At 44.7% G+C, this 15860-nt stretch overlaps 1 protein-coding gene across 1 annotated transcript; it reads right to left on the bottom strand.

Moving 5' to 3' along the window:
- Positions 1-3745: 3745 nt before the first annotated feature.
- st6galnac2 (ST6 (alpha-N-acetyl-neuraminyl-2,3-beta-galactosyl-1,3)-N-acetylgalactosaminide alpha-2,6-sialyltransferase 2) lies at positions 3746-11645 on the bottom strand (the record flags this gene model as incomplete). The annotated part of the gene is made up of 9 exons (XM_084448467.1): positions 3746-3928; positions 4583-4685; positions 4989-5072; positions 7208-7311; positions 7914-8052; positions 8540-8702; positions 10417-10600; positions 10838-10919; positions 11599-11645. The coding sequence occupies 9 exons, from the start codon at positions 11643-11645 to the stop codon at positions 3746-3748; spliced, it is 1089 nt and encodes a 362-aa protein (XP_084304593.1).
- Between the last annotated feature and the right edge of the window lie 4215 nt (positions 11646-15860).

Here is a 15860-nt window from a genome sequence, read left to right on the forward strand (position 1 = left end):
GCAGGGAGGGGGAACGTTGGAACGCTGGAACCGATCCGTCCAGCAAAGCCCACCAGAACCTGAGAACAGAGCAGATACAGAATGGGAAAAACATCAGTTAGCTTAAAACACAAACCTAAATCACAGACGGTCCAGAGCCAGGTCTGTGTGTGTGTGTGTGTGTGTGTGTGTGTGTGTGTGTGTGTGTGTGTGTGTGTGTGTGTGTGTGTGTGTGTGTGTGCATTATAGACATTCACCAGTCTACGCTGTGGTGAATGTCAGTGTCAACCTAGGCTAATATTCCCCTGGAGGATTTATAGAGACATCAAACCTGCCGGTGAAAGAGAGAGCAGTCGGCAGACGGGAGACTAAGTCAAGACCAGCAGGTGAAAGAGAGAGTAGTCCACGGTAAGACCAGCATGTCCCACCACTTTTTATTGTTTTGTTTCAGCCTCCTCCTCTTACAGGAAAAGCTGTCAAGCGTTTCCTCCTTCTGCCCAGGAAGCTTTGGCTGTGAGGGTGGGGATAGTATCCTCAAACACTCCGAAAAAACTACCACCCACACAAAACACGCACGCGCACACACACGCACACACTTTCCTCTCATAACATCTTCATGATCAATCATCATCGCAACTTCAAGTCTAGCACGCCCCTCTCTCTCTCTCTCTCTCTCTCTCTCTCTCTCTCCACACATCTAGCAATTAAGGATATTTGGGTGAAATAATCCTTTAATGATTAGGGAGTTGTGACATGCTTGCCCGTGCCCTTGGCTGTGATGGGCAGTTTCCCAGAGCTCGTTCTTCAGCACGGGAGCTGCGAGCTGGACTCTTCTTAGGCCTTTTTCCACCCCCCACCCCCTGTCCCTCAGGGCCCTGTGATATAGATTACATTCCCAGTGCCTGCCTTGGTTGGCCATGTACAAATACATCTCAATTGGAGGCTACTTAAACTCTTCCAGCCCAATGGCCAGCTAGCGCAGCTCGCAGTGATGAGAGCCAGGGGGAGCGGTAGTCGAGCCAAGAGTTAACCATACAGTTTGTAGCAGTTGGGAGTAAAATACCCTCTCATTGTGTGTGTAGCCTACGGTAGACGGGATTATGAAATCAAATGAACCTACATTACCAGTTTAAGTGGCAATAACATCAACAACATCGCCAGAGAACGCGTCCAGGACAGTGTGTTGCTATATAAACATAGCTGTTTTGGGGGAAACTCGCGGTGTAAGCTACTACTACTACTGCACTAGGCTACAAGAGCGCACTTGAACTGGGGCACCTCGTCTGGCTGTGCTGCTCCACTCGGCGCTGTTGGGGTTTTTTTCTTCTTGTGGTTCAAACTTGTTATATTACATAACCTGGCAGGCCGAGTACATCAGCGCACTCCCATAGAGGAGCACTGGGCGTAAGCAAAGCTGTCATTCCCTATAAAAGTGATCGCGACACCCCCAACCCTCCCTGGGGCCGTAGCCGATGTCTTTTCATGCAATCTACATCGCTGGCAACAAGAAGAACACAATAATCTGAGTTTGGGAAAGGGTGGAGTGGTTGGTTGATCCAAAAATAAAAACTCGGATGCAGAAAAAAAACGAATTATGGATGATCTGTTTGGAAATAAATTTGAGTCCTAGCCTATATAGGCTAGTCTCTAGGCCCGGTGTGTAAAAGTTTTAGAAAATGCATGCATTGATTTTCTGCATTGATTGTATGTTCAATACAAGTCCACTAGTGATAAATGATCAACTCTTCAAAGAAGGATGTACACAGTAACTTTTTATGAACTGTATGCAACGGGACGGCAGGGTCCTACCGGGCATCAGCGGTGTTGCAAACGGGCCAGAGAGAGAGATAGAGAGAGAGAGGGAGAGATAGAGAGAGAGAGGGAGAGATAGAGAGAGAGAGGGAGAGAGAGACTACTTCAGACCCACCGAGCTAACGACAGCAGTTAGCTAGCATTATTGAGCGACCTTCGGATTGAACTTGCTGGCTCCTCTCGCTGGAATTAGCGAAGCTGGGGAGATAATATTCTTGCCATGATAAAGTTTTAGTTCGTATCAGTCTTACCTTGAACTGTATTTCAGCGTATTGGGCCAAGCGGGACGTGAAATGTGAAGGCAGCAGCCTACTCCAAAAGTCCAGGCAAAATAAAATCCCAATGTCGAGAAAGTAACCTACTTTAGAGTCAGTCTCGGTCTCCGTCGAACGATTAAATCCTCTTTTCGGGTAGACTATACCCGCACTCTACAGACAGAAAAACACTACACAGAATACAATTACAAGTTTGTTTTTGTGCAGATATTTAGCGAGCTATCCAACCTCTTCGTGGCGAGTCCCAAGCCCGCTACATTGCCAGTCGCTCTGCCTACCAGTGTTCGTCCCTCCTGCGGCGCGGTCTGTCCCTACGCCCCCCTCCGCCTCCCGCACAGAACCGTCCCGTGTCACTACGATGGGGCATTTCCAATATCTGCATATGTCAGTGCCATTTCTATGTAATTAATGTCTCGAAAATGTAAAATGCCCATTTTCTCTCTCTCTTTTTTTACCACCTGGTTCTAAAGATCTACAGAATAATAAGCCTAAAACCTGTGTTCTGGGATCCTGGGACAAATAAGGAACAGTCCTATAGGAGAATAGATTTATAAAATAATGGATTTTAACTCTATCTTCAGTTATGATAAAATAACTATGGACTCCTCCTCATACTCCTTTTCCTTCTAACACACACACACACACACACACACCTGAGCAATAGTTCAGAGCAGATCAAAGCAGCCCGAGTCTCTTACACGGACACTGGAGAGAGCAAGTTTAGAAGTCAAAGCTCATCTATAATAGGTCGGCTTCAATGGAACACAGAGAACATGACTTGAATGGCTCCATTGTGGACAAACCTTTAAGAAAAGCCAACAGTTTTGAATGAGAATAGGCCAGAGAAAGAGAGCTGACGGGAGACTATAGTTGTGTCTCTCCCTGCACCTGTCTTTACAGGGAAGATAAGGCTTCTCCCCAAGATCAAAGACAAACCCACCAAGTCCCACAAACAGACTCTTGACAACACCTGAGATCTTCCTGCAAAGAGCAGAGGCCTTTAATGTTGCCATGTGACAAAGAGTAATGACAAAGAAACTTAAACACTGCCCTGTGGACACGCCTTCACAAGCTCAGTGGCTCCGACCTCCATGGCAAACAGAAGCTTCAAAAACACCACAGGGAAGTCTATACGAACTAAAAATACAAACACATCAGTTATCCCTTTGTAAAAACCAAAGTCTGCACTGTAAAAAATAAAAAAAATAAAGCAAACATTCCTATTATGACTACGGAATTCATCACGTTAAACACTGCTCTTGTGGAAAGTGTGTGATTTGGGGGACCAGGTATTAAATGGTGGATTTTCAACCTCTATCACCATACAATAATATAAAAACAAAGTTTCCCAGAGTTATGAACAAAATTAACATTTCTCTTCACATTCCACACCTGGGGGATAAGAATCCACCTGACAATCACAGTGCATTGTGGGTCTAAGTAATCAGTCTCAAAGCCTGGGCTGGAATTACATCCAGTCAAGTTTCAGAACGTTTGTAATTCTAGAATGTCTGCGTTGTACAACTGGATTTTTTCCCCCCAAATGTCAAATCTGTAGAACTACAGTTTTTGAACCAAAATGGCAGTTTACAAAAACATCCCATTCTAAAACTGCTTAAAAACTGTCCTGAGTCTCCCGAGCATGCTTCTTCACTGCGCCCCGCCTGTCCTGTACGGGGTCATGAACTTGCGCCTGTCCTCCTGTACAGGGTCATGACCTTGCGCCTGTCCAGGAGGTCCCAGAGCCACGCCTCCATCTGCATGTCGTGGTTGCCGTAGAAGCGTAGTGGCTTCGCCACCCTGTCGTAGTAGTGGTCAGAGAAGTCTGCAAAGTTCAAGGTGATGAAGCCGTAGGCGGACACCTGAGAGAGAGAGGGAGGGATCACTGTGTGTGTGTGTGTACGTGTGTGTACGTGTGTGTGCGCGTGTGTGTGTGCACGTGTGTGTGTGTGCTTGTGTGTTTGCGTGTGCGTGTGTGTTTGCGTGTGTGTTTGCGTGTGCGTGTAGGGGTATCATTTTACATGTGTTCTGAATAGATGAACTGGGTGTGTGGGCACTTAATGTGCTTTGATTTAGTCCCCATCACATTTGGAATCCAAACTCTGTGATCACAGGGGAGGGCCTCATGTGTGGCGGGGTGTATGTGTGTGCGTGTGTGTGTATGTGTATGTATATATGTGTGCGTGTGTGTGTATGTATGTGTATGTGTGTGTGTGTATGTATGTGTATGTGTGTGTGTGTATGTATGTGTGTGTGTATGTATGCATGTGTGTAAGTATATGCATGTGTGTATGTTTGTATGTGTGTGTGTGTGTGTGTGTGTGTGTGTGTGTGTATGTATGTGTGTGTATGTATGTATATGCATGTGTGTATGTTTGTATGTGTGTGTGTGTGTGTGTGTGTGTGTATGTGTGTGTGTGTGTATGTGTGTGTATGTATGTATATGCATGTGTGTATGTATATGCATGTGTGTATGTTTGTATGTGTGTGTGTGTGTGTGTGTGAGCGTGCTTCACCTCGTCACATGTGTGTAGTGCAGCCAGCAGCATCAGAGCCCCGGTGCTGGGCATGTAGAGGTGACGGGTCTCCACGTACCTCAGCAACGGAGACTTCAGGAACCTGCAGACGACACAGAGAGAGCTGGGCAGGAGCCCACCGGACCGGACTGGGACCAGACCGGGAACGGACCGGACCGGAGCAGAGCAGCGCACCGGTACCTCAAACGTTCTACTGCCTGAGCTCCTACAGAATATAATCTCTAAAGTCAAACGCTGACTATTTACTGTACCTCAATATCAATGTTAAACAGAGAGAATGAGCCTTTCAGAGAGTGAGAGAGAATGTGTGTGGGTGTGTGTGTGTGTGTGTGTGTGTGTGTGTGTGTGTGTGTGTGTGTGTGTGTGTGTGTTTGTGTGCTCCCACCTCTGCGTGACATATGTAATGAAATCTGGATGGAGCATCTTGAACTGCTCAGCTGACGACACTGATCCGAAATACATGGAGGTCCTGTTGATGAGTCAGAGAGCGCGAGACAGATGTCAACAGAAGACTGCGCCTGGTAAGTAAACAGAGGCAGGCGGACAACTACACGCACACAGTCACTAGGCTTATCCAGGGCAGTCCATCGCGATCAGAAATACTCCACCGCCATCTAGTGGCTATACATGGAATTGCATAGGGGCAGGGAATCACTATCATTCTCACCGTATATTCCGTTTTTGGTCCAATGTTTGTTCACAGGGGGCCTTTGTAAAAGAGAACTAGGTCTCCATAGACTAACCCTACTTAAATAAAGGATAAATAAAACTATCATAAGGTCTATCACTGACCCAGGGGGTAACGTTAATCATTTACTTTGAATATCATGTAAAGTAGTTTTGCATGTCTGCTCCGGTGGCCCAGACGCAGGCTGGTTCATACTGTCCTGGGTAGTAGATGTAACGTAATAACTCTAATGGGCATCGATGTCAATGTCATTTTATTTCTAAAGCACCATTTATGCAAATCAACGTAGCACAAAGTGCTTTACATAAAAATTAGATGGATAAAAACATAAATCATGTAAACACAATGAGAACAGATTTAAAACAAACAAAAGTAAAAATTTAAAATTAAAAGAGAATGTAAAATAATAAAAAATATAAAAAGAGAGAATACAAATTAAGAACACTAAGATATTGACACAACTAAAGCTATGCAGTAAAAGCAATATTAAAAATGTATGTTTTAAGATCTCGCTTAAAAGTTACCACAGTCTCAGACTCCGGCCCTCTGGCAGGGTGTTCCAAAGGCTGGGGGCAGAAGAACTGAAGGCTCCTCCCCATGCCTCTTAGTCCTGGCTCTAGGAACCATTAAAAGCTCAGTGCCAGAGGACCTGAGGGACCAACTAGGTGTATATTGTAAAAGCATGTCTGATATATATTTATGTGCTTGATTATGTGATTGATTTATAGATTAATAAAATAATTAATAAAATAAAATAATTTATAGATTAATAAAATAATCTTTAAATCTATTCTAAAACTGAGAGGTAACCAGTGCAGTGATTTTAAACCTGGTGTGATGAGAACCCTCCTTCTGGTCTTGAGAACACGTGCTGCAGCATTTTGAATCAGTTGGAGTTGACTAATCGCTTTTTTTGTGGTAGACCAGACAGGAGAGCGTTACAATAGTCCAACCTGCTAGTAATAAAAGCATGCCTTAGTCTCTCAGTATCAGTCTGGGAGAGGAAAGGTTTCACCTTGGAAATGTTTCTTAGGTGATAAAATGAGGTCCTTGTCACATTCTTTATATGGGCCTCAAAGCTAAGATCAGAGTCCAGCACAACACCTACGTTTCTGGCCTGGTATTTGGTATTCAGTGTCTGTGACAATGTTTTTACGTGCACCGATAGTCTCTCTCTTTCACATTTTTTACCAATGATCAATACTTTAGTTTTGTCCTAGTTTAACTGGAGGACGTTCTGTGACATCCACACATTTATGTCGGCAATACATCTAATCAAACGGTCAATTGAGCTGCAGTCGGGGGGGTCACAGACATGTAGAGCTGGGTGTCATCAGCGTAGCTATGGTAACTAATGTTGTTCCTTCTCATGACATCGTGTAGGGGTAACATTTACAGACTGAAAAGTAAGGGTCATCTCAGTGTTTTTGGAGCTGCGGTCACCGAGGGTGACGAAAAACTCTCGGCCAGTTAAATACGTCCTGACCCAAAGTCAAGGACCGGCCCGGAAAGGCCGACCAAGTTCTCCAGTCTTCTAACAAGGATATTCTGATGTGCCGTGTCAAACGCTGCACTCAGGTCCAGGAGGACAAGAAAAGAGAGCTTTTTTCAGTCAGAATTTATTCTGAGGTTGTTGACAACCTTGACCAGCGCCGTCTCTGTGCTATGATGCAGACGAAAACCTGACTGAAAAGTGTCCATGTTGTCCATGTTGCTAGGGCGTCCATGTTGTTAGGGTGTGTCACCGTAACAAACATATCAGTTGTACAGTATTTATAGTTGACCTGTTTTACCTGTGCTTTTTTCGTGCATAGTTATGCATTGTGCGGCATGCTGGGTAAATCTGAGGAAATGTTGAACTGACTACATATAGCCGTTATTGTAACTGTGTGCGGGGGGGACATCAAGCCACTCACTTGTCTCCCTTGTCCTCTCCCACAGGGACAGTCCGGCCTTGGACAGCCACCGCCAGCATCACGTAGTCACGCAGCTGCGCTGGGATGAAGATGTACCTTGTTCCCTGATCAGGGGGGAGGCATGATGTATATCAAATATGGCGGTATTGATTTTGACGCAGGTCTGCTGTATTTGATGGGCCGTGTCGTGTGTTACAGGTGTCACCGCGTCGCTCGTCAGTATCGCTTCCCCCCTCTCTTTCCCACGCTGGGTTCTTATCTCGGGTCCTCCGACTCGCGGGTTACGGCTCTATTTTTGCATTTGTCCACATATGGAGAGGACCGAATTTAGGACCCAACGCTAAAGCCGAATTTATACTTTGTGAGCCGTGAGCCACATTTTTTGTCTCGTGGCTCACGGTTCATAGCTCTGTGCATTTATACTCAATGAGCCGCGCCCTGCTGTGTCCATGTGTAACACAATCATGCCATGTTGTTACCAAACAAGAAAATGTTTCTCATCTCCTAGCAACACAGAACGCTTCGTCTCCCAAGGCCAGTCAACCAATCAAATATGTGCGACATATAATGACGCGGTGTGAGCCGCTAGAAATTTGAGGTGGTACGAGCCAAGCGGCTCACAGCCTGCGAGACGTTCCAAATGCCGTCAATGAGCCAAAAACGGCTCACGAAGTATAAATTAGGTTTAAGTGTTCAGGGTCCTCACCTCTCCCTGTGGGACCTGGGTGAAGCCGGCAGCCCTGTAGGAGATGAGCGAGTGCTTCATGGTGTTGGTGGTGAAGCCGTAGAACGAGGTTCTGGTTCCCACGTCCTCCTCAAAACCAACAGTCACCGCCCCGTTCACCCTGACACATGCACAAAAACAAACAAACAAACAAAACAAACAAATAAATAAACCCACTATCATTAGTCTCTGACACAGACCACATATTTTGTATGCCTGTTAGAACACCCTGCCAGAGGACCTGAGAATGTCTGACACCGTGGTCATTTTTAAGCAAGATCTTAAAACATATATTTTTAACATTGCTTTTACCACATACAGTAGCTTTACTTGTTGTAATATCTTAGTGTTCTTAATTTGTATTACTAATTGTAATTATTTTATTGTTTCTTTTAAATCTGTTCTCACTGTTTATATGATTCATGTTTTTATCTTTATCATTTTATGTAAAGCACTATGTGCTACATTGATTTGTACTGTATGAATGGTGCTATATAAATAAAATATTGACAAAAACGACATTGACCACAAATTCCATACATTCCGGCTAACTGTTGAACTTGCGGCATATTAATTTATGGTCATTCCCCGTCTCCGTGGTTACTGACCTGAAGACGTAGTGGTGGCCGTCGATGGCGGCGCCCTGTCCCGAGCCCCTCAGGATGCCACCGTTCCCCACCACGGCGCAGCGCACGCACTGGTCAGCTGACCTCCGCTCGAACAGACGGCCGCCGGACGGGTCGCTCAGCTGGGCCAGAGCGGACCGCACAACTGAAGGAGAACAAGGCGGAGTCAGGTGTGAGTAGCACACGGGGGGCGGGAGGTAGCCTAGCGGTCAAGAGTGTTCCTCACAGGACATCGGTTTTGGGGATAAGCCTCTCATTGGCACAGCTCAGTTCCAACGGCACCAATCAGATTCAATCCCCCGACACCATTTTGCAAGGGCACCGTTGAAAAAACAAAACAAGCAAAACCCTATCGGAAACTACTTTGTGGCGATTTTTTTGTCAGAACATCAACGGGCACCAGTGACCACTTGGTGAGTTTCCTGTCTTTGAAAACGAGAGTTGACGGTGTTTTTGAGGGATTTTGTCTATGCACCTATGGATCCGTTGAGTGCGTTAGGGGCGACGGGCTATTTCTCGTTTGACGAAACTTTGATACCGGCCGTTGTATATGATCGTAAATAACCTTACAACATGGCTTACTCTAGACTCAGACAGTGAGTGACTCGGGCGACAGTAGTCGTTCTGGTTGCGTGCATCGCGTCGCCAGCTCCCCGGCAGCCAAGAGCTGCGGACGCCGGGGGGGGGCGGGTCATTCATGTGTCACTCATATTATTGAAGATGTATTCTACTGCCATTCTGAGGTAACCTGCTCTGCTATTGGTTGCTGCTTCGGCAATGTCGCTGCTAATTTGCATAAAGTTGAACTCTGCCCAACTTCAAATCTACGCTCAGATCGCTGGTATCACGTCGCTCGCTGCCGCCGAGGCGTCCGTCGCCCTATGTCGCCAGCTTCCATTAAGAATGAATGGCAGCCGGCCGCTCTCGTCGCCCAAGTCGCTCGCTGTGTGAGTGCACAGTTATAATCCAAACCTGTCCTTCAACCCTCCCTGTAGCCAAAGGCTCTGGATAAGAGCGTCTGCTGAGCCACTAGTGTGTGAACGTGAGCACACACACACACACACATATCAGAAGCCCGAGGCCCTGTGGTGACAGATGTTGTTACAGAGAAGTGTCAATGTTTCCGGAGGGCTGGTTCTTTTGCAGGGATAATGCCCGATGTTTCCAAACATACTGTTTGTTTGGAATGCACATTTTGGAATTGTACTGTGTCCTTTTATTGGCTGTTTTGCTGCCCTGGTCAGCAGGGCTGACCACACTTCTCCAGGCGATGAAGAACGAGGTGGTAGAGTCTGATATAAGTAAATAAACACTCCCTCCTCAACTGTCAAAGCCCAAACCTCATAATATTATGGTTAAGCAACTGCAAAACGCCATGAAGCTTGGCTAGATACATGAAGCACTGCTAGGTACATGAAGCCTGGCTAGGTACATGAAGTTTGATTGGGTACATGAAGCATGGCTAGGTACATGAAGCATGACTAGGTACATGAAGCATGGCTAGGTACATGAAGCATGGCTAGGTACATTTAGCGTGGCTAGGTACATGAAGCATGGCTAGGTACATGTATGATGTTCAATTGGTAAATCACACTCTGGGGAAAAAAGAAGAAGCTATGTAGAACTGTAACAGTAGAAGAACCCTCAGGGACAGGTTCCAGGTAGAAGCCTTTTCACATCAGACAGAACCATTACAGGTTCCAAACAGCACAGTACAGACCTGAAAAGGGTTCTAACTGGAACCTTATTTTTTCCTTAAAAAAAAAAAAAAAAAAACTTTTAACCATAATGAATGAGATTACATGGACTTGGGTCCTAGATCAGACTCTAGTTGTCCTGGTCAGAGAAGTCATGCCTACCGCCCCGAGGCAGACCCTGCCAGCCGTAGGGGGGCGGGTGCTCGCTCAGCCTCCGCCACGCCGTCTTCTGGAAGCTTCCAGCCCACTGGAGGACCGGGACTGAGAAGTTGAAATGCCGTCCGAGGAAGACATCCTGTCTGGCAGCCGCCCTCAGAGAACACGGCCCCTCTGCCTGGATGGAGGACTGAACCGCAGAAATATGATATGATATATACAGTACAGGCATGGTGTGTGTGTGTGTGTGTGTATGAGTGAGTCTTGGTCATTTGCAGTAGACAGTAGGTACCAACTACCATTATTTTGCATCCAAGTGTGCTAGACGACTTTTCATTTAGTCAGTGTTTTTGGGTGAGCTCTTGAATCTCTTTAAACACCCCGTGTGAAAAGGTCACGTGACTCATTCCACCCCCAGGGTACCCACCAACTCATCGCTGGTCACCGTGGTGATGTTCCACAGGTCGCTGTTGTCGTAGTTCCAGCCTGTGTCGGAAAATATCTCTGGGCTAAGAGATCACGCACAGGACATGTTGGAGAACGTATGCTAAATACATTAGTCACCAAGCGGAGAGCACATTAAAAACCCTAGTCTGTCTCTCGGGTCTCACCACACCAATATCTCTCTCTCTGACACCGTAAACATAGGTTGTAAAAAATGTACATTAATCATTACTCTGAGTCAAAAAAAAACTAACCCGTTGGACGCCATAAAATCATTCAATTCACATGACGCCACATACAATAGACATCCCCACGTGACAAAGTTCTCTCCTAGTTCTCTTCTGTTGTTGTTGTTGTTGATGAGAAAACTGCGGCATCTGCTGTTTTTCAGTGCAGTGATTTCTACACACGAGCAGAATAGTCTGACCGTGCTGATCAGAGGTCAAGGTTCAGCGATAGCCCTAAATAAGGGTTCTATAAGGGTGCTGGGTACACGAAAAGAGTCGCAACAGCCCAGATCTGACTCCTGCAGATAATAGGGGGCCATGGAGAGCCGTGGTGTAGCATAGTTTCACACACTGCCCAGGGCATGGACTATAGAATGACTACGATAAGTTGCAACAGTAGTAGAGAAGATCAGTATTTGAGGTTTGTCATGCAACGACACACACGGTTTTCGTCGAGACTAAGGAACAACGATAAAGATATGACGTATAAGCATATCCACAAATTCATAGAAATTACCTGTTGTTTCGGTCAAAGTTCATGCCATATTGACCGTACACAATCATCGCTATGGTCGTACAGAGAGCCCCCGCGAGAAGCGCATCTTTCCTGGCACAAGATTTCATAACGCAGCCGTCAGTTAGAGCAAGCAGGATTACAAAACTCAATCCACGTGGTTGATTACCCGGCTCATTCTGCTGTTTCCTAGTTGATTGTAGGCGTCGTGTGCTCCTCCTACCCATGGATGCTCCTGCCCAGGTGTGACTGACGGGGCGGGGCGGGGCGAAGCGCAGAATCTGCACATTACTGGAGTGAGGTGAGGTGAGACAACTTTCCAGCTTCCTTCCTCTTCAGTGAAAAGATATGTCCGAATCAATCAATCAATCAAAGCTGTATTTGTATAGCGCATTTCATACACAGAGGCAACACAATGCGCTTTACAGAGAACAAGGGAGGTGGGCATACGACCCACCTACATATTCCAGAGGGAAGCAAAAAAAAACAGTAATCACCCGGGGGCCAGATAAGTGAGCTGTAAAAATTCTTCTCTGACCCCTCTCAACAAGGCGATCGAGCAAGCTCCTGGAGTATGTTTGAGAATCGATATTGTAAATTCTCTTGTTTTTCCCGGACAGATAAGAGCTAGACGATATCATCCTCCTCGACCACATGCGCAGGTCCAGTGCCCCGCTCATGAATTAACTTTGACGACTAAAGGTGAGAGCCAATTATCCCCCTAATTCTGACATCTATATTAGCATGATTATTCTTTTAAGTAGGCCTACAGGTGCCCGCAGCTGGTCAACGTCAACACAGTTCCCGGAGATGAGAGGTGTAGAGAGAGATCTCACGGGAGTATCTTTCAGCATCACATGACGAATCAAGATTGACCCCTTTAGCGCGTTCGTCCGTCCAGTCACACGTGTACCGGAGCTCACCACCTGGAGGCGCTCGCCACAATTCATGTTTCCCCATTGCCAAGTACATTTTTGCTTTGTAGGCTAATAATAATACAAATTTAAAAAAAAAAAAAAAAGCGATGCGTGGTGTCAGTTAAATCCACAGAGTTCAGAGCTTGAGTTGTTTTAGCTCTTTTGGTGCTTGTTTTATAAATTAATACTGCACAGGGAGTGTTAGCAGTTGCTTGGATTTGTTTGCGCCACTAGATGGAGACATTCTCTCTGCCCTTTGGCGTTGGACTTTGGACCAGGTTTCGTTTGTCTCCAAACCTATTATAAAGTTCTCTCTAACCCATATGTTCTAAAATGTAGGTATAGTACAGGATTTATATCCCCATTTTTAGTGTGGTATATGTGTTCTAAATGTTATGATTCTCATAGAGTAGTATCAGGGAGTGCATTGTGGGTACAATTATCATTAGTTGTAGGCTAACTGTTATATTCACAATATAGATCAGAAGACTCTTATTTAGGCAGTTCTATCATGTTGGATAGGTCAGAGCAGATCAGTGCATTCAACGTGGGTAGTCAAGTGTAAAGTGTTAGCTACTACTACTCACCAGAACTCAGAAGTGCATCTCTTTTTAAACAAGCATCTAAGAGCCTAATAGTGCTAAAGTAAAAGTGCAACGACAGCTAAGTACAAATACAATAATAAATTACAAACATAATCATGTGGTATGTCCATTGTTTATTTATGTCCTGTTAGCCCTGGACAGACCCCTCTTGAGAAAGAGATGCACATACCAATGAGACATAACATTCGATATCTCAGAACACAGAGAACACATCTTCTATCACAGAGAAAGTAGCGTGTGTGTGTTGTTGTGTGTCCATGTATGGCAAACATAGATTCGTACACAGATTCATACACAGTGTGACATCTAAAGATGCCAGTACATTCAGCAAATCTCCCCCTATCAAAGCACTCTAGGACACAGACAAGCGTGTCCCAGTTTATGGTCACAACTCTGTAGAGTACAAGACATTCCCAGGAAGACCGACCGACCGTCATGAACCTCATTAGAGAAAGGTCTTCTGGGTAATGTTGCTGTGATGAGTTCAACTGTAACTTACAGTACTGGTGTTCATAGCTCTGCCAAGAGAATATATAAGATGTGTTGCATGACTTTTCACAGGAACACAGATGACTAAGTTCAATAAACTCATTTGAAATGTGTTTAAAAACAAAAAGTGGAACAAATTTAGTTGAAAATGGTAATGTCAACAGAGCACCAAAAATTAAGTTGGGTGAATGTATGTTTCCAAGTTATCAGGGTGTCTTATTTCAGTGTACTCTTTGTGACAATGGCAGATCCACTGTGTGTTTATAGCTTATAGACCATGTAGGTAAGTAAATAACTTAATCTACTCCACTGATAGTCATTTCTCTCTTATAAAGTATTTAGCCCATGTTTATTGCTCTGTAAATGTTCCTAGCCAATAGACGTCAACATTTTCCAGGAGCATGCTCAATCGTCTCGTTGAGAGAGGTCAGGGAAGAATTTTTACAGCTCACCTATTTCGGCTCTGGGTGAACTGTTTTTTGCTTCCCTCTGGAAAATGTAGGAGTAGGATCTCTGTTCATCCATACATTGCTCTCTGTAAAGCGCATTGTGTTGCCTCTGTATGAAATGCGTCATATGAATAAACTTTGATTTGATTAGAGAACAAACAGGCATTTTCTAAAGAAAACTAATGATGATTCAGCGTTTACAGGGCCTCAACACGGTACAGGGTATTGATATCTGCTGCCATAATATATATAGTAGAATGAAGTGTTTCATTCCCAAACACTTGGAAACATTTCAACGTTTATCCCTCAACTATCTAAACAAATGTCCTAAAATGTCACTATTATAATTAAAAAATAACAGTGAATTATCTGCATTGTTTGCCAGTAATGATTTTACAAGAATAGAACAGTCATGGTGGATGTAAACATTTGCAATGAAGCACTTCAAATGCATTATTTAACATGAGGGAATGAGAGTATTTTGCTGATTTTAGCTTGATATTATCATTGTCCCCCACCCGATTGGACGCTAGATTGACTCATGTTAGTTAGTAAGTTAGTTAGTTGGTTTAGTTTATTAGTCAATCGGTCCATCACACATGCACCAGAGCCCACCCCCTGGTGATGATTGCCACAGTTGATTTTTCCCATTGAACAACTAGAAATGGAGGTCGGAGAGCACAGACCTCCGCCCATGAATGCATTCTGTGGCTCTGTGGATTCAGGACCTTTGGTATTGCTGCATTCATTAGGTCGAGAGCTTTAAGTAAGTAGCTTTGAGCACCAATGGTTCTTGAGCCTAGTGGTCTAGCAGGATCTCCTAATTCCTTATGTGAGGCAGCTTGATGTACAAGTACACCCCCTGGACATGACGCTAGTATGTCACAGGGACTTACCCTCAATCCAACCCTTGATGTCGAGTGCCAAGCAGAGAGGCATTGGGTACTATTTTTTAAAATAGTATTTGGTATGACTCGGCTGTAATGAGTTCTTCATTGGCCCACGCTACACCCCTCCACCGAGTTTCATGAAAATCGGTCTGGTACTTTTTGCATAATCCTGCTAATAAGCAAACCAATAAATAAACAAACACGCCACCAAAAACATTACCTCTCGCCCTGCACTGTCACTGGGGCGGAGGTATTCGAAATGTTAGGATTTTCTAGTATCGAGGTGCATTGTGGGTATAAATATCATTAGTTATAGTCGTTATATTTCACAACATAGATCATATGATTCTTATTGAGGTAGTTCGATCAAGTTGGATAGATGAGAGATAGAGTATGGCTAGGTCATATATTATGTCTAGCCATGAAGACATTAGTCATGCTCTGAGGTGGGGATTCTGTGTTAAATCAGTGGTAAATGTGACTGCTGAGCGCTTGACTTCCACGATTGTAGTTCAAGTGTACATTTTAGCTGCTGACGGTCGGACATATCAGGAACAGCAGAACTGCATCTGCTTCATGTTGTTACAACACAAGGTAAAAACTTAATGGTGCACATTGCATATTTGCCAGACAATTGAATAGTCATTTGTGTGGTTTTCTGAATTTCCAGAATGGCAAAGAAAGTGCTTAGTTTAGAGCATACACACTAAGCACATACTTTAAAACGAATAACATCACGTTAATATTTATGAAGACAATTTCACGTTTCCACTCCTTCATTACAACAAAGGGAAATCCATCATGGGTGGGGGACGACATGTTTACTGTTTACTTGTTTGACTTGTGTTGATCTGAGTCAGAATAAAGATTCCTCTGGACTGGTGCGTCCTGGCAAACAAGAGGCTAGAACAAACA

Source organism: Borostomias antarcticus, assembly GCF_949987555.1.
Source record: "Borostomias antarcticus genome assembly, chromosome: 14".
NCBI classification, from domain to species: Eukaryota; Metazoa; Chordata; class Actinopteri; order Stomiiformes; family Stomiidae; genus Borostomias; species Borostomias antarcticus.